General features: G+C 47.7%; 1 protein-coding gene across 1 annotated transcript; it reads left to right on the forward strand.

The window, feature by feature from the left end:
* The first annotated feature begins 1,119 nt into the window (after positions 1–1,119).
* yipf3 (Yip1 domain family, member 3) lies at positions 1,120–27,882 on the forward strand. Its single transcript, XM_067985215.1, has 8 exons — positions 1,120–1,319; positions 2,294–2,400; positions 3,208–3,253; positions 4,521–4,613; positions 6,504–6,635; positions 8,113–8,226; positions 12,135–12,258; positions 27,468–27,882. Exons 1-8 carry the CDS (start codon positions 1,143–1,145, stop codon positions 27,593–27,595), a joined length of 921 nt encoding a protein of 306 aa, XP_067841316.1. The 5' UTR covers positions 1,120–1,142; the 3' UTR covers positions 27,596–27,882.

Consider the following 27,882-nt stretch of genomic DNA (forward strand, 5'->3'; position numbering starts at 1 on the left):
CCCCCCTCGCACCCTCGCCTCCCCCCCTCGCACCCTCGCCTCCCCCCCTCGCACCCTCGCCTCCCCCCCTCGCACCCTCGCCTCCCCCCCTCGCACCCTCGCCTCCCCCCCTCGCACCCTCGCCTCCCCCCCTCGCACCCTCGCCTCCCCCCCTCGCACCCTCGCCTCCCCCCCTCGCACCCTCGCCTCCCCCCCTCGCACCCTCGCCTCCCCCCCTCGCACCCTCGCCTCCCCCCCTCGCACCCTCGCCTCCCCCCCTCGCACCCTCGCCTCCCCCCCTCGCACCCTCGCCTCGCACCCTCGCCTCCCCCCCTCGCACCCTCGCCTCGCACCCTCGCCTCCCCCCCTCGCACCCTCGCCTCCCCCCCTCGCACCCTCGCCTCCCCCCCTCGCCTCCCCCCTCGCCTCCCCCCTCGCCTCCCCCCCTCGCCTCCCCCCCTCGCCTCCCCCCCTCGCCTCCCCCCCTCGCCTCCCCCCCTCGCCTCCCCCCCTCGCCTCCCCCCCTCGCCTCCCCCCCTCGCCTCCCCCCCCTCGCCTCCCCCCCTCGCCTCCCCCCCTCGCCTCCCCCCCTCGCCTCCCCCCCTCGCCTCCCCCCTCGCCTCCCCCCCTCGCCTCCCCCCCTCGCCTCCCCCCCTCGCCTCCCCCCCTCGCCTCCCCCCCTCGCCTCCCCCCCTCGCCTCCCCCCCTCGCCTCCCCCCCTCGCACCCTCGCCTCCCCCCCCTCGCACCCTCGCCTCCCCCCCCTCGCACCCTCGCCTCCCCCCCCTCGCACCCTCGCCTCCCCCCCCTCGCACCCTCGCCTCCCCCCCCTCGCACCCTCGCCTCCCCCCCCTCGCACCCTCGCCTCCCCCCCCTCGCACCCTCGCCTCCCCCCCCTCGCACCCTCGCCTCCCCCCCCTCGCACCCTCGCCTCCCCCCCCTCGCACCCTCGCCTCCCCCCCCTCGCACCCTCGCCTCCCCCCCCTCGCACCCTCGCCTCCCCCCCCTCGCACCCTCGCCTCCCCCCCCTCGCACCCTCGCCTCCCCCCCCTCGCACCCTCGCCTCCCCCCCCTCGCACCCTCGCCTCCCCCCCCCCCCTTCTCCTTATTTTCTAAGATTTCTACTTTGTAAATGTTTAGGGCAGCAGCTCAGCAGTGATCGACATGGAGAACATGGATGACACGTCTGGCTCGAGTTTCGAGGATATGGGAGAGATGCATCAGCAAATGAAGGAGGAAGATGATGTTGGCGAGGAGCCTGTGGCTCCAGAGGAGGATGATGGAGAGTTCCTTGGTGTGAAGGGGTTAAAAGGGCAGTTGGGCCGAGATGTAGCAGATCAGGTATGGAGGCAGTCTTTGTGTTGTGTTGGGTCTGGTATTTTCATTTAGAGGTGAAACTGCCTTATGATGAATTTATAGTTCTTTCTCCTGTCTCTCCTGCTCGAGTCACCTCACATCATGAGAGGATGGGGAGAAGACCCTCGGCCTTTGGTACTATATAGCTAGTTATTAGGTGTATCTGAGAGTGACTAGCGCTCTGATTTGAAAGTGGCCTTCTCCTAACTTCTGGCACCAGTGCCAACCAAGTACTTAAATCGAGTTCTGTGGATGACATTGAGGGACCTGATTCATTCCTATAAAATTATCATCCTGCCATCATCAGGAGTACCCAAAATTGGGCTTGCATGCAGCTTCCATGGTGCTTACTACCAGAAGTCACTCCAACACTTGCGTTACTTGTGCTTGATCCCAACATGGCTGCCTAGATTTCCCACGGCCTGTATTGGAGCATGCTGTATGCCAATCTGATGTCCTGTGTCGGCAGTCACTGTGAAACTGACCAGTCTACCAGGTCAACTTTGGGAAGACCGAAGCCATCATCTTCTGCTCCTGCCACAAACTCCATCTCCCTCTCAGGCCACTGTCTCAGAGTGAATCAGACCATTTGCAACCTTGGTATCCTGTTCAACCCCGGGCTGAGCTTTAAACACTATCCCCTTTCCATCACAAGTACTACTTCTGCAACACTGCCCCCCTCTGCCTCTATCTCAGCCCCTCTGCTGCTGCAGGTTTGACTGCTCCAGCACACTCCTTGCATGCCTCCCATCTTCCACCCTCCAAAAACTCCAACTTTTACAGAGATCTGCCGCATATATAGTCCTGCACTAATTTCTCTACGCCCATCAACCCAGTCCTTGCTGAATTACATTGAGTCCCCATCTCCCAACATTTGTGCTGTGGAGTGTTCTGTTACCTTATCACATAGGCGTCCATTAAATGGCCTGCCACTTCTGAGTTAGGATTCTCTCTTGCAGGTGTGGCAGGCAGGCAAGAGGCAGGCATCGAAGGCTTTCAATCTGTATGCGAACATTGACATTCTCAGACCGTATTTTGATGTTGAGCCCATCCAAGTCAGGAACAGGTAGGTGTGTGTCCTGTCTTAAACTGTTCTCCAGCTCTTTTCTATTGATCCAGAAATTATTGGTGTTCAGTTCTATTCATAGCAATTGCAGCACTGAAACAGATCATTCAGCCCAACCAGTCCATGTTGGTGTTTATCCTCCACACAACCCGTAGTCCTAATTCCTGCTCTATTCTCATATCCCTTTATCCCACTTTTCTTACGACCACCTATCTAACCTATTCTTAAATGTTGGCATGGTCCCTGCTTCAATCACTAACTCTGAGAGTGCATTCAACATCCCCACAACCTTCTGTATAAAAAAAAAGTTTCTCCTATTCTCTGTCCTAAATCTCTTGCATTAATCTTGTATTTTTGTCCCCCTATATAAAATCTCACTTTGAATTTAGATTTTTCTAAATCCTGCTTTACAGGTTAGAAATGTAGAAGCAATGGTTTTCATTGTAACCTAAATGGACTCTACTGTGGGGTGTTTGAAGTTTAAGCATTAATTGGAGCTTAGTTAATGGGTTGACCACCTTTTTCCCTTTCTGCACTTTTTATATTCTATAATTTTTTTTCATTAACTCTACCCCAGGACTTTTAGGGACAAGCCTTTGGAAATATTCAGACTTTGGATTCTGGCCCCTGGGGTCTGAAATCAGAGTCTAAGTTATTCTGTAGTTTGAATTTGGCATGACCTGCCATAAATAATCACAGTCTCATCCTGCACTGGCACTTAAAACATCAGAAATCAGATATGTACCACTTGGTCTTTCCTAGTTCCAGACTTTCTTACATATATGTTCTATATTCTTTCCCTTCCAGGTTGGTGGAGTCTCTTATTCCAGTCCGAATGATCAATTTCCCTCAGGTGTGTTTACTTTTGCTTCTGTTTTATGTTCCACTGCTAGCCACCCACCATTATCTGGTTGAGAATGTAGGTGGGCACCCTGGCCATTGTTGTATCTAATTTAAATGTTTTAATGGGTGTCCTTGAACACGAATCTCAAAGTTAACATGCAGGTACAGCAAGCAATTAGGAAGGAAAATGGTATATTAGCCTTTATTGCAAGGGGGCTGGAGTATAAGGAGGTCTTGCTGCAATAATATAAGGCTGGTGAGACCACACCTGGAGTACTGTGTACAGTTTTGGCCTCCTTACCTAAAGAAGGATATACTTGCTTTAGAGGCAGTGCAACAAAGGTTCACTAGATTGATTCCTGGGCTGAGAGGGTTGTCTTGTGCAGAGAGATTGAGTTTAGAAGAATGAGAGGCGATCTTATTGAAACGTATAAAATTCTTAGAGGGCTTGACAGGATAGATGCTGAGAGGTGGTTTCCACTGGCTGGAGAGTCCAGAACTAGGGGTCATAGCCTCAAGATAAGGGATCGGCCATTTAGGACCGTGATGAGGAAAAGTTTCTTCACTCAGAGGATTATGAATTTTTGGAATTCTCTATCCCAGAGGGCTGTGGATGCTGAATCGTTGAGTATATTCAAGGCTGAGATCGATGGATATTTGGACACTAAGGGAATCAAGGGATATGGGGATCGGGCGGGAAAGTGGAGATGAGGTAGAAGATCAGCCATGATCTTATTGAATAGCAGAGCAGGCTCAAGGGGCCGTATGGCCTACTCCTATTTTTTATGTTCTTATGTATAAATTAACCAAAGTGTATTTGTTAAGATGAATGTTAAATGGTCCGAGTAGTAGGATTCAGCTAAAGTACAATATTGCTGTAAATGATTGCAATAAGGTGGGGGAGGGGGAAGAACGTCATAGTGGAAAGCTGGAACTTTTTTTTCTTCCCTCCCCTTCCCCCCCCCCCCCCCCCCCCCCCCCCAATAAAAGGCTGCTGAGGCTAGGTCAGATGAAAATTTCAAAACTGATATTGATAGGTTTTTGTTAGGAAAGGGTATTAAGGGTTATGGAACCAAGGCGGGTAGATGGAGGTAAGATACAGATCGGCCATGATAGAATTGAATAGCGGAACAGGCTCGAGGGGCTGAATGGCATACTCCTGTTCCTATGGAGCCAAGAGTCTTTGTGGTTTTGGATTTGTTGAACACTACTATTTGAAAGAGTTGTTCTTTTATTAGGGACTTGATGGAATGGCATATACTGTTCTTTTCTTTTAGAAAGTTGCAGGAGAGCTGTATGGCCCCTTGATGCTGGTTTTCACACTGGTGGCCATTCTTTTACACGGGATGAAGACATCTGGGACAGTAATTGTAAGTATCATACTTGAGTATATGACTGATAACAAGTGTCTAGCAAGCAATAGCACTATTTAAGGACTGTTACAGGCTTGCAGATGGTCCCAATGTACTTCTGCCTACCGTCACTGCACTATAAAAAGTAATTTATGGAGTGAAGCGTTTCAACATGAGGCAATATATAAATGCAAGTATTTTTTTCTTGTAGCCACAAATGCTTCAAGATGAATATATTCATTTGTACTTGTCCGTACCTGCCCTGGTTCCACACCCTTACAGATTTTTTAAAAATCCATTCTGTAGTTTCTTAGCTCCTTGTCAGATTTAGCTGCCCACCACCCCCCCCCATTTGGAGGTAGTGTCTCTTTATAGTGCAGAATAGGATACTTCACAGTCTACTCTTTCACCTCCCCCCACATCACAATGTGTTCTATCTGGTAGAAGGAGTAGCAACACAGTATCAGTATTTTGACGTACTCTTTGTTCTAAGAAATTTGATTTGGCCAATATATCCGGATTCCAAAATACTGACAATCAGGAGTCAAGTAGGCTAACTAAAGAAAACGAGAGAAGAGCTGAAGCAAATTGGGGGAATTTGTTCGGCACTTCATCTGAAGACAAGTGGGGTAAATTAAAGGGTATAATGCTGAACATGCAGGGTAAATATCTACTCAAGATTAACAAGTGTATACTAAACAAACATATCAACAAATTAATCAGAAGTGAAATAAGGAGGGGGATAAAAACCTCTGCAAATCCTGCAGGGAGAATAAAAAAGGAGTCAGAACAGATCCAGGCAACTACAGACCCATTAGTCTTGCATCAATACTGTGTGAAATAATGGAATCGATTATCAGGAGTAAACTTGAGGGTTGCCTTTATGCTGACATGGTAAGCAGTAGCCAACATGTAACCAAATTGGGAAGATCCTCCTTGACAGGACAGTGGAAAGCCCTGTGACATGTACCTAGACTTCCAAAAAGCATTTGACAAACGTTTTGCATGAAAGGCTATTGTTTATGTTTAAAGCAGTGGGGATTCAAGGTAAAACCTGGGAATGGATAAGAAATTGGTTGAACGGTAGATGGAAAGCTGTGGGTACTTGTTGGAGTAGTTATGTTGGGTTGCAGCCAAGTGTTGAGTGGAGTACCCAGATATTGGTGTTGAAACCCATACTGTTTCTAATTCACATTAAATAACTTTGATCCAGAGACTATACAAATTGGTCAAGATTATGGATGATACTAAACTAATAGGAACAGTTGAATCTGAGGAACCAGTTTGGGAATTATTAAATAAGTTAGGATATGTAAGTGTGCAGGTCAGTGGCAGATGGAGTTAAATGTGAATGGGTGTCGGGTGAAGCCCAGTCTACCTGTCAGCTGGCTGTTAAATATCACATGATGCTATTCAACGAAGAGCAGGGAGTTCTCACAGTGGCCTGGCCAATACTCCTCCCTCTCCAACACCACCAAAAACAGATTACTTGACCAGTTGCATCACTGCTGTTTGTGGGCTCTTGCTATGCACAAAATGGCTGTCACAATCACCTCTCACTGCACTTCGAAGTAATTCATTGTACGTGAAGTGCTTTGAGATGTTTGTGATAAGGTGTTACATATTTAGAAGTATTTTTTTTTTCTTAATCCATGAGTGGCTCCCGGAGCTGCACGATGAATTTGCGTTCAGCAGTTGATCCCAGCTGTTAGCGCTGATTTAGGCAGTGAATGGTATGGAGAAAATGGGAAAAATATATCAAAAGTGGAGGAGAATATACAAAGAGTGGGGGAGAGGCAGGAATAGTGAGGAGTCCTTTCTGTTGATTATTTTTAAACGAGCAGAGTTAGTTTGTGTAAGTGTACGTGGCCAGTTGTCAGACGGTCACACGGCTGTATGTTCCCACAGAGAGAGGGCACACTGATGGGCACTGCGATCGGAACATGCTTTGGTTACTGGCTGGGTGTCTCCTCCTTCGTCTACTTCCTGGGCTATTTGTGCAATGCTCAGATTACGATGCTGCAGATGCTGTCGCTGCTGGTGAGTGTCAGGGGCTGGGTGACAGGTTACTTAATGTTTGAGTTGTTAATCAGTAAATGGAAAGAATTCTGGGAGTTGATTTTTTTTTTGCCGGTAATCTCTCCTCTTCTGAAGGAGGTGATATTTGCTGAATTCTAGCTCAGTGGACACTCTCTTCCCTCTTATATCCATTCAGGTGACTGTTCTGTGTTTGAGGATTGACAATGAATGTTACCAGGCTATTCGAACATGAAGGGGGCATTGTGGCCATGCCTGATCCCGTGTCCACACGGTGCACTTTCTAGGGGGATTTATTGGATAACATCCAGGAGCCGAAATCCCTTTCGCCCTCCCTAGCCAAGGAACGTTCAGGTCGATTGTAGTGCCCTAATTGTTGCCCCAGCTGAGATCAGCCAACTCATCAAAGGTTGGGAATTGAACTTGGGGCCTGCCTAGTCTGTGCAAAGGAGTACCACACCAAGGCAGTGCCTTTACCCACTAGGGTGTAAGGGGAGCTTTGTGAACATTATTAAACCCATCGTAAAGTGCTTCAAAGCTGAGAAAACCAATGGCCCAGATGATGTTGACTTTCAAATAATTACCACCCCCCCCCCCCCCCCCCCTAAAGACAAGATTAGCTTTATCAAGCCTACGATACGTGAAACTTGTGTATAAAGGACTGCCTGGTTTCAGTCTATTTGCTTTCTGTTTCTGGGATTGTAACCCTAAACTACAACATGATTCCAGCAGGTAGAGTGAGACATACTCAGTTAACTTGGGAAGTAGCAAGATGTGTATTTAGTGTTCACCAGTGAACCAGCCTACCCAGTCTGGTTCAAATTTCAGTGGCTGAAAAAAACTAGACTGCTTTACTACCCATGGGATTGAATTTTACTAGGTTAATAAAATGTGATACTTTTTATCTCCCCCTATGTTTATTATCCCCGATGTTTCTCACCTCATGTCAAGTACCAGCTTCGGCTGTGAGCTAACCAGGCAACTTGCTCCAAGGCCCCGAGGAGGGATCTTGCACGTCCTTTAAACCCTTTCTTCATGGCTGTCTTTACTAACTTGTTATGTAGGAATCCCATTGCCAACAATTATTATCAGCCCTAACTTTAGATTTTCCAAGCAAAAATGAACTGAGCCCAGTTCTGACAGGAGACTGTCTAGATTAAAAAGTTAATGTCAGTGTATAACTGGCTGTACTGCAATCAATGGTTCTTAGACAGTTATTGATTGTTAATAGCCATCAGAACCGAAGCTTGTGGTGCACTCCTTATGCAGTAAGTTAATGTAATATATGCTTCTTCAGTAAGGCAACTGGTAACTGGATGTCCCACAATGAGAGTCTGTTTCCAGGTAACAGCTGTCAGAAGGTTTCGATAAGCAGATAGTGTAACTCCAAACGATGAATTGTACACCCAATAATTCATTGCATTACTCTCTGTCCTGTCTGTATCTCTGTCCTGTATTGATTCTGCTGTCTCGTTCACAGGGTTATGGTCTGTTTGGACCCTGCATTGTGTTGATCGTCACCTACAATGTTCATCTCCATTCCCTTTTCTACCTGTTATGGCTCATCTTTGGAGGACTCTCCACTCTGAGGATGGTAAGACATCTTTCTCTGTTTGGTTTCCTATGTACAGTCATCAACTATACAGTTCTGGTCTCCATATTACAAGTAGAATATAGAGGCACTGGAGAAGGTGCAAAAAAGATGTGCAAGGATGATACCAGATTTGAGAGGTTATATGTATCAGGAAAGACTGAACAAGCTGGGGCTCTTTTCTCTAGAAAAGAGAAGATTGAGGGGTGACCCAATAGAGGTCTTTAAGATTGTGAAAAGGTTTGGTAGGGTAGATGCAAAGAAGATTTTTCCACTTGTGGACTTCAAAACCAGGAGGTCATAAATAAGAGAGTCACTAATAAATCCAATTCAGGAATTCAGGAGAAACATCTTTACCCAGAGAGAAACCAATCTGGTTCACTGATGTCCTTTAGGGAAGGAAACCTGCCGTCCTTACCCGGTCTGGCCTATATGTGACTTCAGACCCACAGCAATGTGGTTGATTCTTAATTGCCCTCTAAAACGGCCTAGCAAGCCAATCCGTTGTAAAATCTCGCTAAAAAAGTCATAAGGGTAAAACCGGACGGACCACCCGTCATCGGACCACTAGGCACCAGACACGACAAAGGCAAACCAAGCCCAATCGACCCTGCAAAGTCCTCCTCACTAACATCTGGGGACTTGTCCCAAAATTGGAAGAGCTGTCCCACAGACTAGTCAAGCAACAGCCTGACATAGCCACACTCACAGAATCATACCTTTCAGCCAATGTCCCAGACTCTTCCATCACCATCCCTGTCCCACCGTAGGACAGACCGACCAGAGGTGGCGTTTAAGTGATATACAGTCAGAAGGGAGTGGCCCTGGGAGTCCTCAACATTGACTCTGGACGCCATGAAATCTCATGGCATCAGGTCAAACGTGGGCAAGGAAACCTGCTGATTTACCACTTACCGTCCTCCCTCAGCTGATGAATCAGTCCTCCTCCATGTTGAACACCACTTGGAGGAAGCACTGAGGGTAGCAAGGGCACAGAATGTAACCTGGGTGGGGGACTTCAATGTCCATCACCAAGAGTGACTCGGTACCACCACTACTGAAGGACATAGCTGCCAGACTGGGCCTGCAGCATGTGGTGAATGAACCAACACGAGGGAAAAACTTAATTGACCTCGTCCTCACCAATCTACCTGTCGCAAATGCATCTGTCCATGACAGTATTGGTAGGAGGGACCACTGCACAATCCTTGTGGAGACGAAGTCCCGTCTTCGTACTGAGGATACCATCCAACGTGTTGTGTGGCACTACCACTGTGCTAAATGGGATAGATTCAGAACAGATCCAGCAGCTCAAAACTGGGCATTCATGAGCTGCTGTGGGCTATCGGCAGCAGTAGAATTGTATTCCAGCACAATCTGTAACCTCATGGCCTGGCATATTCCTCACTCTACCATTACCAACAAACCAGGGGATCAATGAGGAGTGTAGAAGAGCATGCCAGGAGCAGCACCAGGCATAACTAAAATGAGGTGTCAACCTGGTGAAGCTACAACTCAGGACTACATGCATGCTAAACAGCGGAAGCAATATGCTATAGACAGAGCTAAGCGATTCCACAACCAACGGATCAGATCAAAGCTCTGCAGTCCTGCCACATCCAGTCGTGAATGGTGGTGGACAATTAAACAACTAACGGGAGGAGGAGGTTCTGTGAACATCGCCATCCTCAATGATGGCGGAATCCAGCACGTGAGTGCAAAAGACAAGGCTGAAGCGTTTGCAACCATCTTCAACCAGAAGTGCCGAGTGGACGATCCACCTCTGCCTCCTCCCGATATCCCCACCATCACAGAAGCCAGTCTTTAGCCAATTCGATTCACTCCACGTGATATCAAGAAATGGCTGAGTGCACTGAATACAGCAAAGCCTATGGGCCCCGACAACATCCTAGCTGTAGTGCTGGAGACTTGTGCTCCAGAACTAGCTGCGCCCCTAGACAAGCTGTTCCAGTACAGCTACAACACTGGCATCTACCCGACAATGTGGAAAATTGCCCGGGTATGTCCTGTCCACAAAAAGCAGGACAAATCCAATCCGGCCAATTACCCCCCCTCCGTCTACTCTCAATCATCAGCAAAGTGATGGAAGGTGTCGTCGACAGTGCTATCAAGCGGCACTTACTCACTAATAACTTGCTCAGATTGGGTTCCACTTGGCTCCAGACCTCATTACAGCCATGGTCCAATAATAGACAAAAGAGCTGAATTCCAGAGGTGAGGTGAGAGTGACTGCCCTTGACATCAATGCAGCATTTGACCGAGTGTGGCAACCATGGAGCCCTAGTAAAATTGAAGTCAGTGGGATTCAGGGGGAAAACTCTCCAGTGGATGGAGTCATACCTAGCACAAAGGAAGATGGTAGTGGTTGTTGGAGGCCAATCATCTCAGCCGCAGGACATTGCTGCAGGAGTTCCTCAGTGCAGTGTCCTCGGCCCAACCATCTTCGGCTGCTTCATCAATGACCTTCCCTCCATCATAAGGTCAGAAATGGGGATGTTCGCTGATGATTGCACAGTGTTCAGTTCCATTCGCAACCCCTCAGATAATCAAGCAGTCCGTGCCCATGTGCAGCAAGACCTGGACAACATCCAGGCTTGGGCTGATAAGTGGCAAGTAACATTCGTGCCTGACAAGTGCCAGGCAATGACCATCTCCAACAAGAGAGTGTCTAACCACCTCCCCTTGACATTCAACGAATTACCATCGCCGAATCCTCCATCATCAACATCCTGGGGGTCACCATTGACCAGAAACTTAACTGGACCAGCCATATAATTACAAGGGCAGGTTAGAGGCTGGGTATTTTGAGGCGAGTGACTCCCCAAAGCCTTTCCACCATCTACAAGGCCCAAGTCAGGAGTGTGATGGAATACTGTCCATTTGCATGGATGAGTGCAGCTCCAACAACACTCAAGAAGCTTGGCACCAACCGGGACAAAGCAGTCCGCTTGATTGGCACCCCATCCACCACCCTAAACATTCACTCCCTTCACCACTGGCGCACCATGGAGCAGCGTGTACCAGCCACAGGATGCACTGCAGCAACTCGCCAAGGCTTCTTCGACAGCACCTCCCAAACCCGCGACCTCTACCACCTAGAAGGCCAAGAGCAGCAGGCACATGGGAACAACACCACCTGTACGTTCCCCTCCAAGTCACACACCATCCTGACTTGGAAATATATTGCCATTCCTTCATCGTTGCTGGGTCAAAATCCTGGAACTCCCTTCCTAACAGCACTGTGGGAGAACCTTCACCACACGGACTGCAGAGGTTCGAGAAGGCGGCTCACCACCACCTTCTCAAGGGCAATTAGGGATGGGCAATAAATACTGGTCTCGCCAGCGATGCCCACATCCCATGAACGAATTTTTAAAAAAGGTTAGAATGTGGAACTGCTACCACAAGGAGTAGTTGAGGCAAATAACATTGATGCTTTTAAGGGGGAGCTAGATAAGCACATGAGGGAGAAAGAATAGAAGGGTATGTTGATACGGTTAAATGAAGTAGAGTGAAAGGAGGCTTATGTGGAGCATAGACCTGTTGGGCCAAAGGGCCTGATTCTGTGCTGTAAATTCTATGTGATGTTACATTGCTGCACTAGAGTAACAAGATAAGGGAAAAAAATCATTTTATTTGCTGAAACCAATTGAAGGGGACTGGGGGCCAACTGCATCCCTTGTTGAGATCAGATCAGGGATCAAACCTGGAAACTTATGTGCGGCTCGGTATTGCACCACGTGGAACCTTTATTCACTGAGCAACGGGGAGCCATAGCTTAATCTCTGCATCAGAAATGGGTAGGTGTGGAGGGAATGTTATTCTGCTGACTGTCCATCTCTGTTTTGAACTGAGTTACTTGCATTGTGCTCTGAATCTCCTTTCCACAGGTCGCAGTGATGCTCTCCCGTACGGTCGGACAGACTCAGCGGCTCGCTGTCTGTGGGATGCTCGCCGCCCTGCACATGGTTTTCCTGCTGTACTTGCACTTTGCTTACCATAGGATTGTAGAAGGTACAGAAAAATTACCCAGACTGGGGCAGACTAAGTGGCCGTCATCCGCAGTCTTATAATACACTTAGTTTTTGATCTCAGCTGGGCCTATCTGAGGGAAGCATTGACTAGTGTCTCCTGGAGGTGGGGTGAAAATTGGATTCTGAGAACGTCTGTACTTTCCTCATTTATGCCGAGTTGCTTGCAGGTAGATTGGGAATTCTACATGACAATTGGGGAGCAGAAACATAACTAGGCAGGAGAAAACCAGTGGGAGAGTGGGCTGTTTAAGAATGAGAACCAGGGCCGCTAGTTCATGGTGAATGAATAAGTCAGAATCTTTTTATGACACGAGATTCCGGGATTTTTACTGGGGTCTGCAGTCTGCTTCTGTCCCATTTTACCATGAAAAGCACAAACCATTTGCTTTCATCAGGATCATTGTAAGAACATATAAGAATGTAAGAAATAGGAGCAGGAGTAGGCCATACGGCCCCTCGAGCTTGCTCCACCATTCAATCAGATCATGGCTGATCTTCGACCTCAACTCCAATTTCCCGCCCAATCCCCATATCCCTTGATTCCCCTAGAGTCCAAAAATCTATCTGTCTCAGCCTTGAATATACTCAACAACTGAGCATCCACAGTCCTCTGGGGTAGAGAATTCCAAAGATTCACAACCTTCTGAGTGAAGAAGTTTCTCTTCATCTCAGTCCTAAATGGTCGACCCCTTATCCTGAGACCATGCCCCCTAGTTCTAGACTCTCCAGCCAGGGGAAACAGCCTCTCAGCGTTTACCCTGTCAAGCCCTCTTAGATGTTTCAATGAGATCACCTCTCATTCTTCTAAACTTCAGAGATTATATACCCATTCTACTCAATCTCTCCATATAGGACAACCCTCTCATCCCAGAATTCAATCTAGTGAACCTTTGTTGCACCCCCTCTAAGGCAAGTATATCCATCCTTAAGTAAGGAGACCAACACTGTACACAATACTCCAGATGCAGTCTCACCAAAGTCCTGTACAGTTGCAGCAAGACTTCCTCACTCTTGTACTCCAACTCTCTTGTAATGAAGATGTGGAGATGCCGGTGATGGACTGGGGTGGACAAATGTAAGGAATCTTACAACACCAGGTTATAGTCCAACAAATTTATTTTAAAATCACAAGCTTTCGGAGATTATCCCCTTCGTCAGATGAATGAGTGAAAAGGTTCTCAAATCGCATATCTTATACTATGTTGGGACAGCATCACACCAATCAAAAGGTGTCGTTGTTATTCAAACAGGCCAGTCACGGAGAATAGCACGTCCCAGTATACTGGATATACATTGTGTCGATTACACAGGCAGGCAGAAAGAAACTCAAAATGGCAGAGAGAGAGAGAGAGAGAATATTAAAAAACATATAATTTTTGTAATGAAGGCCAACATGCCATTTGCCTTCATAATTGCCTGCTGTACTTGCATGTTGACTTTCTGTGTTTCGTGTACAACGACACCCAAATCTCTCCAAACACAACATTTAATAGTTTCACCATTTAAAAAATACTGTCTTTTTCTGTTCTTCCTACCAAAGTGAATAACCTCACATTTCCCCACATTATACTCCACCTGCCATCTTCTTGCCCACTCATTTAACCTGCCTATATCCCTTTGCAGACTTTTTGTGTCCTCCTCACAGCTTACTTTCCCACCTAGCTTTGTATCGTCAGCAAACTTAGATACATTACACTCGGTCCCTTCATCGAAGTCATTAATATAGATTGTATGATACCTTAACTATTACAGAAAGATGGCTTAAAGAGGGGCTGGACTGGCAGCTCAACGTCCCTGGTTACAGGGTTTTCAGACGCGATAGAGGGGGGTGGCAATTTTGGTTAAGGAAATAATTACAGTTGTGAGGAGGGATAATATTTTAGAAGGAGCATCAAATGAGGCCTTATGAGTTGAGCTAAATAACAAAAAATGGGCAGTCACACTACTGGGAGTATACTATAGACCCCCAAACAGTCAGAGGGAGATAGCGGAGCAAATATGTAGGCAAATTTCTGAGAAGTGTAAAAACAATAAGGCAGTAATAGGGGATTTCAACTACCCTAATTTTTTAAAAATTCGTTCATGGGCGTCACTGGCAAGGCCAGCATTTATTGCCCATCCCTAATTGCCCTTGAGAAGGTGGTGGTGAGCAACCTCCTTGAACCGCTACAGTCCCATGTAGTGAAGGTTCTCCCACAGTGCTGTTAGGAAGGGAGTTCCAGGATTTTGACCCAGCGACAATGAAGGAACGGCGATATATTTCCAAGTCGGGATGGTGAGTGACTTGGAGGGGAATGTGCAGGTGGTTTTGTTCCCATGTGCTTGCTGCCCTTGTCCTTCTAGGTGGTAGAGGTCGCGGGTTTGGGAGGTGCTGTCGAAGAAGCCTTGCCGAGTTGCTGCAGTGCATCCACTGTGCGTCGGTGGTGGAGAGAGTGAATGTTTAGGGTGGTGGATGGGATACCAATCAAGCAAGCTGCTTTGTCCTGGATGGTGTCGAGCTTCTTGAGTGTCGTTGGAGCTGCACTCATTCAGGCAAGTGGAGAGTATTCCATCACACTCCTGACTTGTACCTTATAGACGGTGGAAAGGCTTTGGGGAGACGGGAGGTGAGTCACTCGCTGCAGAATACCCAGCCTCTGACCTGCTCTTGTAGCCGCATTATTTATGTGGCTGCTCCAGTTAAGTTTCTGGTCAATGGTGACCCCAAGGATGTTGATGGTAGCGGATTCAGCGATGGAAATGCCGTTGAATGTCATGGGGAGGTGGTTAGATTCTCTCTTGTTGGAGATGGTCATTGCCTGGCACTTGTCTGGCGTGAATGTTACTTGCCACTTATGAGCCCAAGCCTGGATGTTGTCCAGGTCTTGCTGCATGTGGGCTCGGACTGCTTCATTATCTGAGGGGTTGCAAATGGAACTGAACAGTGTGCAATCATCAGCGAACACCCCCATTTCTGACCTTATGATTAACTGGGATACAAACAGTGTGAATGGTATCGAGGGCGCAGAATTCTTAAATTGCATGCATGAGAATTTTTTAAGCCAATATATAAGCAAGCCCAACGAGAGGGGGGGCAGTTCTGGATTTAGTTCCAGGAAATGAAGAGGGGCAGGTGGAAGAAGTAGCAGTGGGAGAGCATTTTGCTGGTAGTGATCATAATACAGTTAGTTTTAGCATAGTTATGGAAAAGGACAAAGACCGGGCAGGAGTTAAAGTTTTCAATTGGGGAAAGGTCATTTTACTAAACTGAGAAGTGATTTAGCAGACATAAACTGGAAACAGCTACTTGAAGGTAAATCAGTGTCAGAGCAGTGGGAGACATTCAAAGGGGTGATTCAAGGGGTTCAGGGTAAACATGTTCCCACAAGGGAAAAGGGAGGGGCTGCCAAATCTGGAGCCCACTGGATGTCAAGAAGCATTCAGGGTAAGATAAGGCAGAAAAAGAAAGCCTATGATAGAGTCCGGGAACTCAATACTACGGAAAGCTTGGAGGAGTATACAAAGTGCAGAGGTGAAGTTAAAAAGGAAATTAGGAAAGCAAAGAGAGGGCATGAAAAAATATTAGGTAAAATCAAAGAAAACCCAAGGATGTTTTATAAATATGTTAAGAGCAAGGGGATAACTAAGGAAAGAGTAGGGCCTATTAGAGACCAAAAAGGTAAACTATGTGGAGGTGGAAAATGTGGGTATGGTTCTTAATGAATACTCTGCATCTGTTTTCACAAAGGAGAGGGATGATGCAGGGATCGAAGTTGAGGAGGAGGAGGAGGAGTGTGAAATATTGGATGGGATAAACATAGTGAGAGAGGAAGTATTAAGGGAATTAGCATCTTTGAAAGTGGATAAATCACCAGGGCCGATGAAATGTATCCCAGGGCTGTTAAAAGAAGACAGGGAGGAAATAGCGGAGGCTATTTTCCAAACTTCACTGGATACAGGCGTAGTGCTGGAGGATTGGAGGACTGCTAAAGTTGTACCGTTGTTTAAAATGGGAGCAAAGGATAGACCGAGTAATTACAGGCCAGTCAGCCTAACCTCGGTGGTGGGAAAATTATTGGAATCAATTCTGAGGGACAGGATAAACTGTCACTTAGAAAGGCACGGGTTAATCAAGGACAGTCAGCATGGATTTGTTAAGGGAAGGTCGTGTCTGACTAACTTGATTGAATTTTTTGAGGAGGTGACACGGAGGATCGATGAGGGAAGTGCAATTAATGTAGTCTACATGGATTTTAGCAAGGCTTTTGACGAGGTCCCACATGGCAGGTTGGTCAAAAAAGTAAAGGCCCATGGGATCCAAGGGAATGTGGCAAATTGATTCCAAAAATGACTGTGGCAGGAAGCAAAGGGTAATGGTCGATTGGTGTTTTTGCGACTGGAAGGCTGTTTCCGGTGGGGTGCCGCAGGGCTCAGTACTAGGTCCTTTGTTTTTTGTGGTATACATTAATGATTTGGACTTAAACGTAGGGAGCATAATTAAGAAAATCATAAGAATAAAACCGAACGGACCACTAAGCACCAGACACGACAAAGGCAAACCAAGCCCAGTCAACCCTGCAAGTCCTCCTCACTAACATCTGGGGACTTGTGCCAAAATTGGGAGAGCTGTCCCACAGACTAGTCAAGCAACAACCTGACCTAGCCATACTCAGAATCGTAACTTTCAGCCAACGTCCCAGACTCTTCCATCATCATCCCTGGGTATGTCCTGTCCCACCGGCAGGACAGACCCACCAGAGGTGGCGGTACAGTGATATACAGTCAGGAGGAAGTGGCCCTGGGAGTCCTCAACATTGACTCTGGACCCCATGAAATTTCATGGCATTAGGTCAAACATGGGCAAGGAAACCTGCTGATTACCACCTAGCGTCCACCCTCAGCTGATGAATCAGTCCTCCTCCATGTTGATCACCACTTGGAGGAAGCGCTAAGGGTAGCAAGGGCACAGAATGTACTCTGGGTGGGGGACTTCAATGTCCATCACCAAGGACGGCTCGGTAGCACCATTACTGACCAAGCTGGCCGAGTCCTGAAGGACATAGCTGCCAGACTGGGCCTGCGGCAGGTGGTGAGTGAAGCAACACGAGGGAAAAACTTACTTGACTTCATCCTCACCAATCTACCTGTCGCAGATGCATCTGTCCATGACAGTATTGGTAGGAGTGACCACCGCACAGTCTTCATGGAGACGAAGTCCCGTCTTTGCACTGAGGACACCATCCAACATGTTGTGTGGCACTACCACCGTGCTAAATGGGATAGAATCAGAACAGATCTAGCAGCTCAAAACTGGGCATCCATGAGGCGCTGTGGGCCATCAGCAGCAGCAATATTGTATTCCAGCACAATCTGTAACTCCATGGCCCGGCATATTCCTTACTCTACTATTACCAACAAGCCAGGGGATCAACCCTGGTTCAATGAGAAGTGTAGAAGAGCATGCCAGGAGCAGCACCAGGCGTACCTAAAAATGAGGTGCCAACCTGGTGAAGCTACAGCTCAGGACTACATGTATGCTAAACAGCGAAAGCAACATACCATAGACAGAGCTAAGCGATTCCACAACCAACAGATCAGATCAAAGCTCTGCAGTCCTGCCACATCCAGTCGTGAATGGTGGTGGACAATTAAACAACTAACGGGAGGAGGAGGCTCTGCAAACATCCCCATCCTCAATGATGGCCGAGTGCAGCACATGAGTGCAAAAGACATGGCTGAAGCGTTTGCTATCATCTTCAACCAGAAATGCCGAGTGGATGATCCATCTCGGCCTCCTCCCGATATCCCCACCACCACAGAAGCCAGTCTTCAGCCAATTCAATTCATTCCACGTGATATCAAGAAACGGCTGAGTGCATTGGATACAGCAAAGGCTATGGGCCCTGACAACACCCCAGTTGTAGTGCTGAAGACTTGTGCTCCAGAACTAGCCGTGCCCCTAGCCAAACTGTTCCAGTACAGCTACAACACTGGCATCTACCCGACAATATGGAAAATTGCCCAGGTATGTCCTGTCCACAAAAAGCAGGACAAATCCAATCCTGCCAATTACCACCCCATCAGTCTACTCTCAATCATCAGCAAAGTGATGGAAGGTATCGTCGACAGTGCTATCAAGTGGCACTTACTCACCAATAACCTGCTTACTGATACTCAGTTTGGGTTCCTCCAGGACCACTCTGCTCCAGACCTCATTACAGCTTTGGTCCAAACATGGACAAAAGAGCTGAATTCTAGAGGTGAGAGTGACTGCCCTTGACATCAAGGCAGCATTTGACCGAGTGTGGCACCAAGGAACCCTAGGAAAATTGAAGTCAATGGGAATCAGGGGGAAAACTCTCCAGTGGCTGGAGTCATACCTAGCAGAAAGGAAGATGGTAGTGGTTGTTGGAGGCCAATCATCTGAGCCCGAGGACATTGCTGCAGGAGTTCTTCAGGGCAGCGTCCTCGGCCCAACCATCTTCAGCTGCTTCATCAATGACCTTCCCTCCATCATACGGTCAGAAATGGGGATGTTCGCTGATGATTGCAGTGTTCAGTTCCATTCGCAACCCCTCAGATAATGAAGCAGTCCGTGCCCGCATATAGCAAGACCTGGACAACGTCCAGGCTTGGGCTGATAAGTGGCAAGTAACATTTGCGCCAGACAAGTGCCAACCAATGACCACCTCCCCTTGACATTCAACAACATTACCATTGCCGAATCCCCCACCATCAACATCCTGGGGGTCACAGTTGACCGGAAACTTAACTGGACCAGCCACATAAATAATGTGGCTGCAAGAGCAGGTCAGAGGCTGGGTATTCTGCGGCGAGTGACTCACCTCCTGACTCCCTAAAATCTTTGCACCATCTACAAGGCACAAGTCAGGAGTGTGATGGAATACTCTCCACTTGCCTGGATGAATGCAGTTCCAACGACACTCAAGAAGCTCGACACCATCCAGGACAAAACAGCCCGCTCGATTGGCACCCCATCCACCACCCTAAACATTCACTCCCTTCACCACCGGCACACCATGGCTACAGTGTGTACCATCCACATGATGCACTGCAGCAACTCGCCAAGGCTTCTTTGACAGCACCTCCCAAACCCCCGACCTCTACCACCTACAAGGCAAGGGCAGCAAGCACATGGGAACAACACCACCTGCACGTTCCCCTCCAAGTCACACACCATCCTGACTTGGAAATATATTGCCGTTCCTTCATCATCGGGTCAAAATCCTGGAACTCCCGTCCTAACAGCACTGTGGGAGAACCTTCACCACGTGGACTGCAGCGGTACAAGAAGGCGGCTCACCACCACCTTCTCAAGGGCAATTAGGGATGGGCAATAAATGTTGGCCTTGCCAGAGACGCCCACATCCCATGAACGAATTTTAAAAAAAATATTAGTTGAGAATTATGAAATATTTCTTTAAATGTTTGCTATTACTTGTCTAACGTCATCTCTTTTCATCTAATTTCCCAATCGACCATAGCCAACTCGCCCCTCGTACCTATATAATTGGATTTGTTTAAGTTTAAGTCTCTAGTTTCGGACTTAAGTACGATACTCTCTAACTCAGTATGAAATTATATCATATTATGATCACTGTTCCCCAGAGGATCCCTTACTATAGGATTACTAATTAACCCTGCCTCATTGCGGAAGACAAGATCTAAAATAGCCTGTTCCCTGGTTGGTTCCACTGCCTATTGTTCTAGGAAACTGTCTCGAATGCATTCCATGAACTTGTCCTCCAGACTACTTTTGTCAATTTGATTTGCCCAGTCTATATGAAGATTAAAGTCCCTCATAATTATTGCATTACCTTGTTACAAGCTTCTCTTATTTCTTGATTAATACTCTGTCCAACAGTACAACTACTGTTAGGGGGCCTATAAACTGCTCTCACCAGTGTTTTCTGCCCCTTGTTATTTCTTATCTCGACCCATACTGATCCTATTTCCTGATCTTCCAAGCCAGGATCCTTTCTCATTACTGATTTTGTCATCCTTTATTATCAAGGCTACCCCCCACCCCTTTTCCATTTTTCTATCTTTTCGAAAAGCCAAGTACCCTGGAATATTTAGTTCCCAATCTTGGTCACCTTGCAATCACATCTCAGTAATGGCTACTAGATCAAACCCATTTATCTCTATTTGTGCTATTAGTTCATCTGTCTGGTTACGAATGCTTCATACATTCAGATAGAGCGCCTTTAATTTTAGCTTTTTACTATTTTTCCCTGATTTGTCCTTATTCACTGATGCACTATTACTCTCTGTCCCTTCCTGACACTCTGCTTATCTTTACCCAAATCGCCACACTACTCTATGGCCTTGACTTTTCTCTTTCGATCTATAAATTTCCCGTCACCTGAACCCTCTCCGTCCTGCCCCCTCCCCACTTTTTTTTAGTTTGAAGCCCTATCTACCACCCTGGTTATTCAATTTGCCAGGACACTGGTCCCGGCCCGGTTTAAGTGGAGCCCATCCCAATGGAACAGCTCCCTCTTTCCCCAGTACTGGTGCCAGTGCCCCATGAATCGAAACCCCTGTCTCCCCCACCACTCTTTGAGCCACGCATTTAACTCTCTGATCTGTTTGACCCTGCGCCAATTTGCACTTGGCTCAGGTAGTAATCCAGAGATTATTATCTTTGAGGTTCTGCTTATTAATTTGGACCCTCGCTCCTCAGACTCCCTCAGCAGAACCTCATTCCGAGTTCTACCTATGTCATCGGTTCCTACATGAGGGGATCCTGCCCCTTATGCTCCAAGTTCTTCTCCAGCCACGAGGAGATGTCCTTAACCCTGGCACCAGGCAGGCATCACAGTCTTTGGGATTCCCAGTCGCGGCTGCAGAGAACAGTATCTATCCCTCTGACTATACTATCCCCTACCACTACCACATTCCTTTTCACTCCCCCCACTTGAATGGCCTCCTGTACCACGGTGCCATAGTCAAATTGCCCATCCTCCTTGCAGTCTTTGACCTCATCCACACAGGTAGCAAGTACCTCGTACCTGTTGGACAAGGTCAAAGGCTGAGGCTCCTTCATCACTGCATCCTGATACCCCATACCTGCCTGACTCGCAGTCACATCCTCCTGTCCCTGACCACTGAACGAATCTAAACTACTACTGCCTCCCCACCACCACCCACCCCCCCTCCCTGATGCATCGCAATGTCTGCAGCTCGGACTCCAGCTCAACAACTCTGAGCCGAAGTTCCTTGAGCTGCAGACACTTATTGCAGATGTGATTGCCTGGGATCACGCAGCTCTCCACCAACTCCCACGTGCTGCAGTTATATCACACTATCTGCCCTGCCATCTCTATCTAACCTTGTTTTATACATTTAATTAGTTAGTTTTTATTCACTCGATATTTTCAGTTTTATTAACTAATTAATTTATCCTAGTTTAAGTTATTAATTTAATAAAGTAATAATTATAGTTTCCCAGCTCTTGGTTTAAACCACTACCCGAGCTTAGAGAACAAAAAAAAACGGTAATGTTCACAACCGATCACCTACCCGCTGTCCTGGGACATCACATTTTGATTTTTTTTGCTCTCTATGCACCATGCTTTATATCCCCACCGCTCTCACTGTGCTCTCTCCACTACTCCTTTATACCCGGGTCACCAGGCTTTATATCCCCACCGCTCTCACTGTGCTGTCTCCGCTACTCCTTTATACCCGGGTCACCAGGCTTTATATCCCCACCGCTCTCACTGTGCTCTCTCCACTACTCCTTTATACCCGGGTCACCAGGCTTTATATCCCCACCGCTCTCACTGTGCTGTCTCCGCTACTCCTTTATACCCGGGTCACCAGGCTTTATATCCCCACCGCTCTCACTGTGCTCTCTCCACTACTCCTTTATACCCGGGTCACCAGGCTTTATATCCCCACCGCTCTCACTGTGCTCTCTCCACTACTCCTTTATACCCGGGTCACCATGCTTTATATCCCCACCGCTCTCACTGTGCTGTCTCCGCTACTCCTTTATACCCGGGTCACCAGGCTTTATATCCCCACCGCTCTCACTGTGCTCTCTCCGCTACTCCTTTATACCCGGGTCACCAGGCTTTATATCCCCACCGCTCTCACTGTGCTGTCTCAGCTACTCCTTTATACCCGGGTCACCATGCTTTATATCCCCACCGCTCTCACTGTGCTCTCTCCGCTACTACTTTATACTCGGGTCACCATGCTTTATATCCCCACCGCTCTCACTGTGCTCTCTCAGCTACTCCTTTATACCCGGGTCACCAGGCTTTATATCCCCACCGCTCTCACTGTGCTCTCTCAGCTACTCCTTTATACCCGGGTCACCATGCTTTATATCCCCACCGCTCTCACTCTGCTCTCTCCGCTACTCCTTTATACCCGGGTCACCAGGCTTTATATCCCCACCGCTCTCACTGTGCTCTCTCCGCTACTACTTTATACTCTGGTCACCAGGCTTTATATCCCCACCGCTCTCACTGTGCTCTCTCCGCTACTACTTTATACTCTGGTCACCAGGCTTTATATCCCCACCGCTCTCACTGTGCTCTCTCAGCTACTCCTTTATACCCGGGTCACCAGGCTTTATATCCCCACCGCTCTCGCTGTGCTCTCTCAGCTACTCCTTTATACCCGGGTCACCAGGCTTTATATCCCCACCGCTCTCACTGTGCTCTCTCAGCGACTCCTTTATACCCGGGTCACCAGGCTTTATATCCCCACCGCTCTCACTGTGCTCTCTCAGCTACTCCTTTATACCCGGGTCACCAGGCTTTATATCCCCACCGCTCTCACTGTGCTCTCTCAGCTACTCCTTTATACCCGGGTCACCAGGCTTTATATCCCCACCGCTCTCACTGTGCTCTCTCAGCTACTCCTTTATACCCGGGTCACCAGGCTTTATATCCCCACCGCTCTCACTCTGCTCTCTCCGCTGCTCCTTTATACCCGGGTCACCAGGCTTTATATCCCCACACCTCTCACCGCTTTTAATCTCTGGCCTCCGCTGCTGTCGTGCTTTATTCATTGCTCCTTATTGCCTTTCCCCGAGGGGTAAGGTGGAAGATTGAAGGATGAATGGGCTACTTTTACACATTTCCTGGAACCTGCTCTAATACTGAACGTGAGAGCCTGTTAACGTTCCAGCCAGCAAGCTGTAATTTTGCAGTGACTTTACATTTAGGAGAGAAACGTAAACTAAAAAGGATGCAAAAATAACACATTCATATGCAATTCCCACTCCCTGCCACACCCCCTTCAGTTCTCTTCCCTTGCCTCTCCTGCCTTGTAGCCAGTGACCTATGCTGGGATATGGATCAACATGTGTCGGTGACGTGTGCTGGGATATGGTTCCAAATAGCCCAGGAATGGAACCTAGAATTATCCTGCTCTGCGTGGTCCATTGTTGCAAGATGCATTTACCAACTAATCCACAGGGGATTTTTGGAAGTAATTTTCCTGCCTTTCCTTCTAATCTTGATGCTGTGCCTTGTTGAGCAGGCAACTTAACTGTAGCCCCTCTCTGCTTGTTGTTTTCTTTTTCTTGTCTTGCCTTGATTTATTTGTTGTCTTCAGTTGCTGTAACAGCTGTGTTTGTGGGGGAGGAATGTGTATTAAAGTGATCGGTAACAGTATTTATAGGTGTTACGAGCTTTGGGTCTGCTGCAGATATTCTTGGACAAAGTGGTGCTGGTCACTCCCTTAAGTGATCTGAGGATCTTGTGTTCCAGAGTGTGGCCACTTCCCAACATCTAATTATAAAATAGTGTTACCCGGGTGTCTTTAAGAGTAGGACCCCTTAAGATCTGAACTGGATATTGTGTCTTTCACACATACCCTCACTTCTCCAAGTGCGGACTGAAACATTTCAGTGAGATGAGGCTGGATATGAATTAAGTTGTTTTATTTTACAGTCAGCAAGTGAATGCTCAGAACCCTAACTCTACCCCTTAATTCAACTGACCACAGAACCCACCACAAGAATGAGAAAATATAAAAATACACCACACTATCCCTATCATTAGGCTGTTAAAGGGACCAGTAACAGCAGTGTTTGTGGGTGAGGAATGTCTGTTCAATGGACCAGTAACAGTGTTTGTGGGGGAGGAATGTCTGTTAAAGGGACCAGTAACAGTTTGTGGGGGAGGAATGCCTGTTAAAGGGACCAGTAACAGTGTTTGTGGGTGAGGAATGTCTGTTCAATGGACCAGTAACAGTGTTTGTGGGGGAGGAATGTCTGTTAAAGGGACCAGTAACAGTGTTTGTGGGGGTGGAATGCCTGTTAAAGGGATCAGTAACAGTGTTTGTGGGGGAGGAATGCCTGTTAAAGGGACCAGTAACAGTGTTTGTGGGGGTGGAATGCCTGTTAAAGGGATCAGTAACAGTGTTTGTGGGGGTGGAATGCCTGTTAAAGGGATCAGTAACAGTGTTTGTGGGGGAGGAATGCCTGTTAAAGGGATCAGTAACAGTGTTTGTGGGGGAGGAATGCCTGTTAAAGGGACCAGTAACAGTGTTTGTGGGGGTGGAATGCCTGTTAAAGGGATCAGTAACAGTGTTTGTGGGGGAGGAATGCCTGTTAAAGGGACCAGTAACAGTGTTTGTGGGGGAGGAATGTCTGTTAAAGGGACCAGTAACAGTGTTTGTGGGGGTGGAATGCCTGTTAAAGGGATCAGTAACAGTGTTTGTGGGGGAGGAATGTCTGTTCAATGGACCAGTAACAGTGTTTGTGGGGGAGGAATGCCTGTTAAAGGGACCAGTAACAGTGTTTGTGGGGGTGGAATGCCTGTTAAAGGGACCAGTAACAGTGTTTGTGGGGGTGGAATGTCTGTTAAAGGGACCAGTAACAGTGTTTGTGGGGGTGGAATGCCTGTTAAAGGGATCAGTAACAGTGTTTGTGGGGGAGGAATGCCTGTTAAAGGGACCAGTAACAGTGTTTGTGGGGGAGGAATGCCTGTTCAAGGGACCAGTAACAGTGTTTGTGGGGGAGGAATGCCTGTTAAAGGGACCAGTAACAGTGTTTGTGGGGGTGGAATGCCTGTTAAAGGGACCAGTAACAGTGTTTGTGGGGGAGGAATGCCTGTTCAAGGGACCAGTAACAGTGTTTGTGGGGGAGGAATGCCTGTTAAAGGGACCAGTAACAGTGTTTGTGGGGGTGGAATGCCTGTTAAAGGGACCAGTAACAGTGTTTGTGGGGGAGGAATGCCTGTTAAAGGGACCAGTAACAGTGTTTGTGGGGGAGGAATGCCTGTTAAAGGGACCAGTAACAGTGTTTGTGGGGGAGGAATGCCTGTTAAAGGGACCAGTAACAGTGTTTGTGGGGGAGGAATGCCTGTTAAAGGGACCAGTAACAGTGTTTGTGGGGGAGGAATGCCTGTTAAAGGGACCAGTAACAGTTTGTGGGGGTGGAATGCCTGTTAAAGGGATCAGTAACAGTGTTTGTGGGGGAGGAATGCCTGTTAAAGGGACCAGTAACAGTGTTTGTGGGGGTGGAATGCCTGTTAAAGGGACCAGTAACAGTGTTTGTGGGGGTGGAATGCCTGTTAAAGGGACCAGTAACAGTGTTTGTGGGGGAGGAATGCCTGTTAAACGGACCAGTAACAGTGTTTGTGGGGGAGGAATGCCTGTTAAAGGGATCAGTAACAGTGTTTGTGGGGGAGGAATGCCTGTTAAAGGGACCAGTAACAGTTTGTGGGGGAGGAATGCCTGTTAAAGGGACCAGTAACAGTGTTTGTGGGGGTGGAATGCCTGTTAAAGGGACCAGTAACAGTGTTTGTGGGGGTGGAATGCCTGTTAAAGGGACCAGTAACAGTGTTTGTGGGGGTGGAATGCCTGTTAAAGGGACCAGTAACAGTGTTTGTGGGGGTGGAATGCCTGTTAAAGGGACCAGTAACAGTGTTTGTGGGGGTGGAATGCCTGTTAAAGGGACCAGTAACAGTGTTTGTGGGGGTGGAATGCCTGTTAAAGGGACCAGTAACAGTGTTTGTGGGGGTGGAATGCCTGTTAAAGGGACCAGTAACAGTGTTTGTGGGGGTGGAATGCCTGTTAAAGGGACCAGTAACAGTGTTTGTGGGGGAGGAATGCCTGTTAAAGGGACCAGTAACAGTGTTTGTGGGGGTGGAATGCCTGTTAAAGGGACCAGTAACAGTTTGTGGGGGAGGAATGCCTGTTAAAGGGACCAGTAACAGTGTTTGTGGGTAGGAATGCCTGTTAAAGGGACCAGTAACAGTGTTTGTGGGGGTGGAATGCCTGTTAAAGGGATCAGTAACAGTGTTTGTGGGGGAGGAATGCCTGTTAAAGGGACCAGTAACAGTGTTTGTGGGGGAGGAATGCCTGTTAAAGTGAGCAGCGAGCCGATCAGTGAATGGATGGTTGTAATTAACAGTTTTAGTACTTTCACTATTTAAATAGAGGTAAGGAGTCTTACAACACCAGGTTATAGTCCAACAGTTTTATTTGAAAATCACAAGCTTTCGGAGGCTTTCTCCTTTGTCACCTGACCTCACCTGACGAAGGAGAAAGCCTCCGAAAGCTTGTGATTTTTAAATAAAACCGTTGGACTATAACCTGGTGTTGTAAGATTGCTTACATTTGTCAATCCCAGTCCATCACCGGCATCTCCACATCATATTTAAATAGAGTGTGAGAGGTTGCAGCCTCCGCTCTTTGAAGGGGCTGCTCCTTAACTTGTGGCTGGCCTTCAGTCCTACGCTCCTGATCTTTGGCCATCAGGTAGAGGGGAGTGGGGGGGAGGGGAAGTTGCAGAACCTCCCTGTGGGTCTGCTCCTCGGCCTGGCCAAAGTGGCCAGGGCAGTCGTTCTGGCTGCCTACCTCTTCCGCTACTTTTTCCACGCCCGGGTTGCCCTGGAGAAGGAGCGTGTGGTGTCCGCCGGTACGCTTAATGCTTTCCACAGTGGGGACTGGAGTGTGTAGTGGATGGTGTAAATAATATTATTTAGTTTGATAAGTTTCCTTCCTCTTTTGTATAATTTAGGTGTTTATTATTTGCGCCACCTCAAAAAAGGAGACACGTGTGTTAGTATTCTTTAACAGTGATGACACTGGGACAACCCACTGTTTCCTTACCAATTTGCGGTGAAGTGTCGCCATGTTACATTTATATTGCAGTTGATTAACTGAAGTGATGCCCAGGCATAAATCTCTTCAAAATTCTGACTCGTATTTTAACAGGTATCCTGGATACGTTGGAGGGACCCAACGCAGGGCCAGTGAGATTCCCTCGAGACATACCAGAACTTTCCGTTGCTGTGCTGAGCAGCACGGTGAAGTCAGTTGGGGTCAGCCTGCAGATGCGTTGAATCTGAATCATCTTTTGATTTTTTTTTTTCTTGCTCCCAACTCTCCATGGAGACATTGTGTGTGGACCAGGCTGGGTGCAGGGTATTGGGAGGAAGGGATAGCACTCTTCTGTACGCTGCTGTAACAACAGTTTGTAGTCTTTAGATAAACTGTTTCATCATGGTGCGGGCGAGAAGGAGGGGCTGTCAATTCCACCTCCCCATCTCAACTGATAACACAATCTGTACATAATTGAGCTGTACTTTTAAAGAGTATATATAATATATATATGTGTGTGTATGTAAAA

The sequence above is a fragment of the Heptranchias perlo genome, chromosome 5, assembly GCF_035084215.1.
Source record: "Heptranchias perlo isolate sHepPer1 chromosome 5, sHepPer1.hap1, whole genome shotgun sequence".
Lineage (NCBI taxonomy): Eukaryota > Metazoa > Chordata > Chondrichthyes > Hexanchiformes > Hexanchidae > Heptranchias > Heptranchias perlo.

Coding starts and splice junctions, on each gene's coding strand:
- yipf3 (XM_067985215.1), top strand. CDS start 1,143: ATGGAGAACATGGATGACACGTCTGGCTCGAGTTTCGAGGATATGGGA. Junction 2,401..3,207: donor CCCATCCAAGTCAGGAACAG/GTAGGTGTGTGT, acceptor TTTCCCTTCCAG/GTTGGTGGAGTCTCTTATTC. Junction 12,259..27,467: donor TTACCATAGGATTGTAGAAG/GTACAGAAAAAT, acceptor GTATTTTAACAG/GTATCCTGGATACGTTGGAG.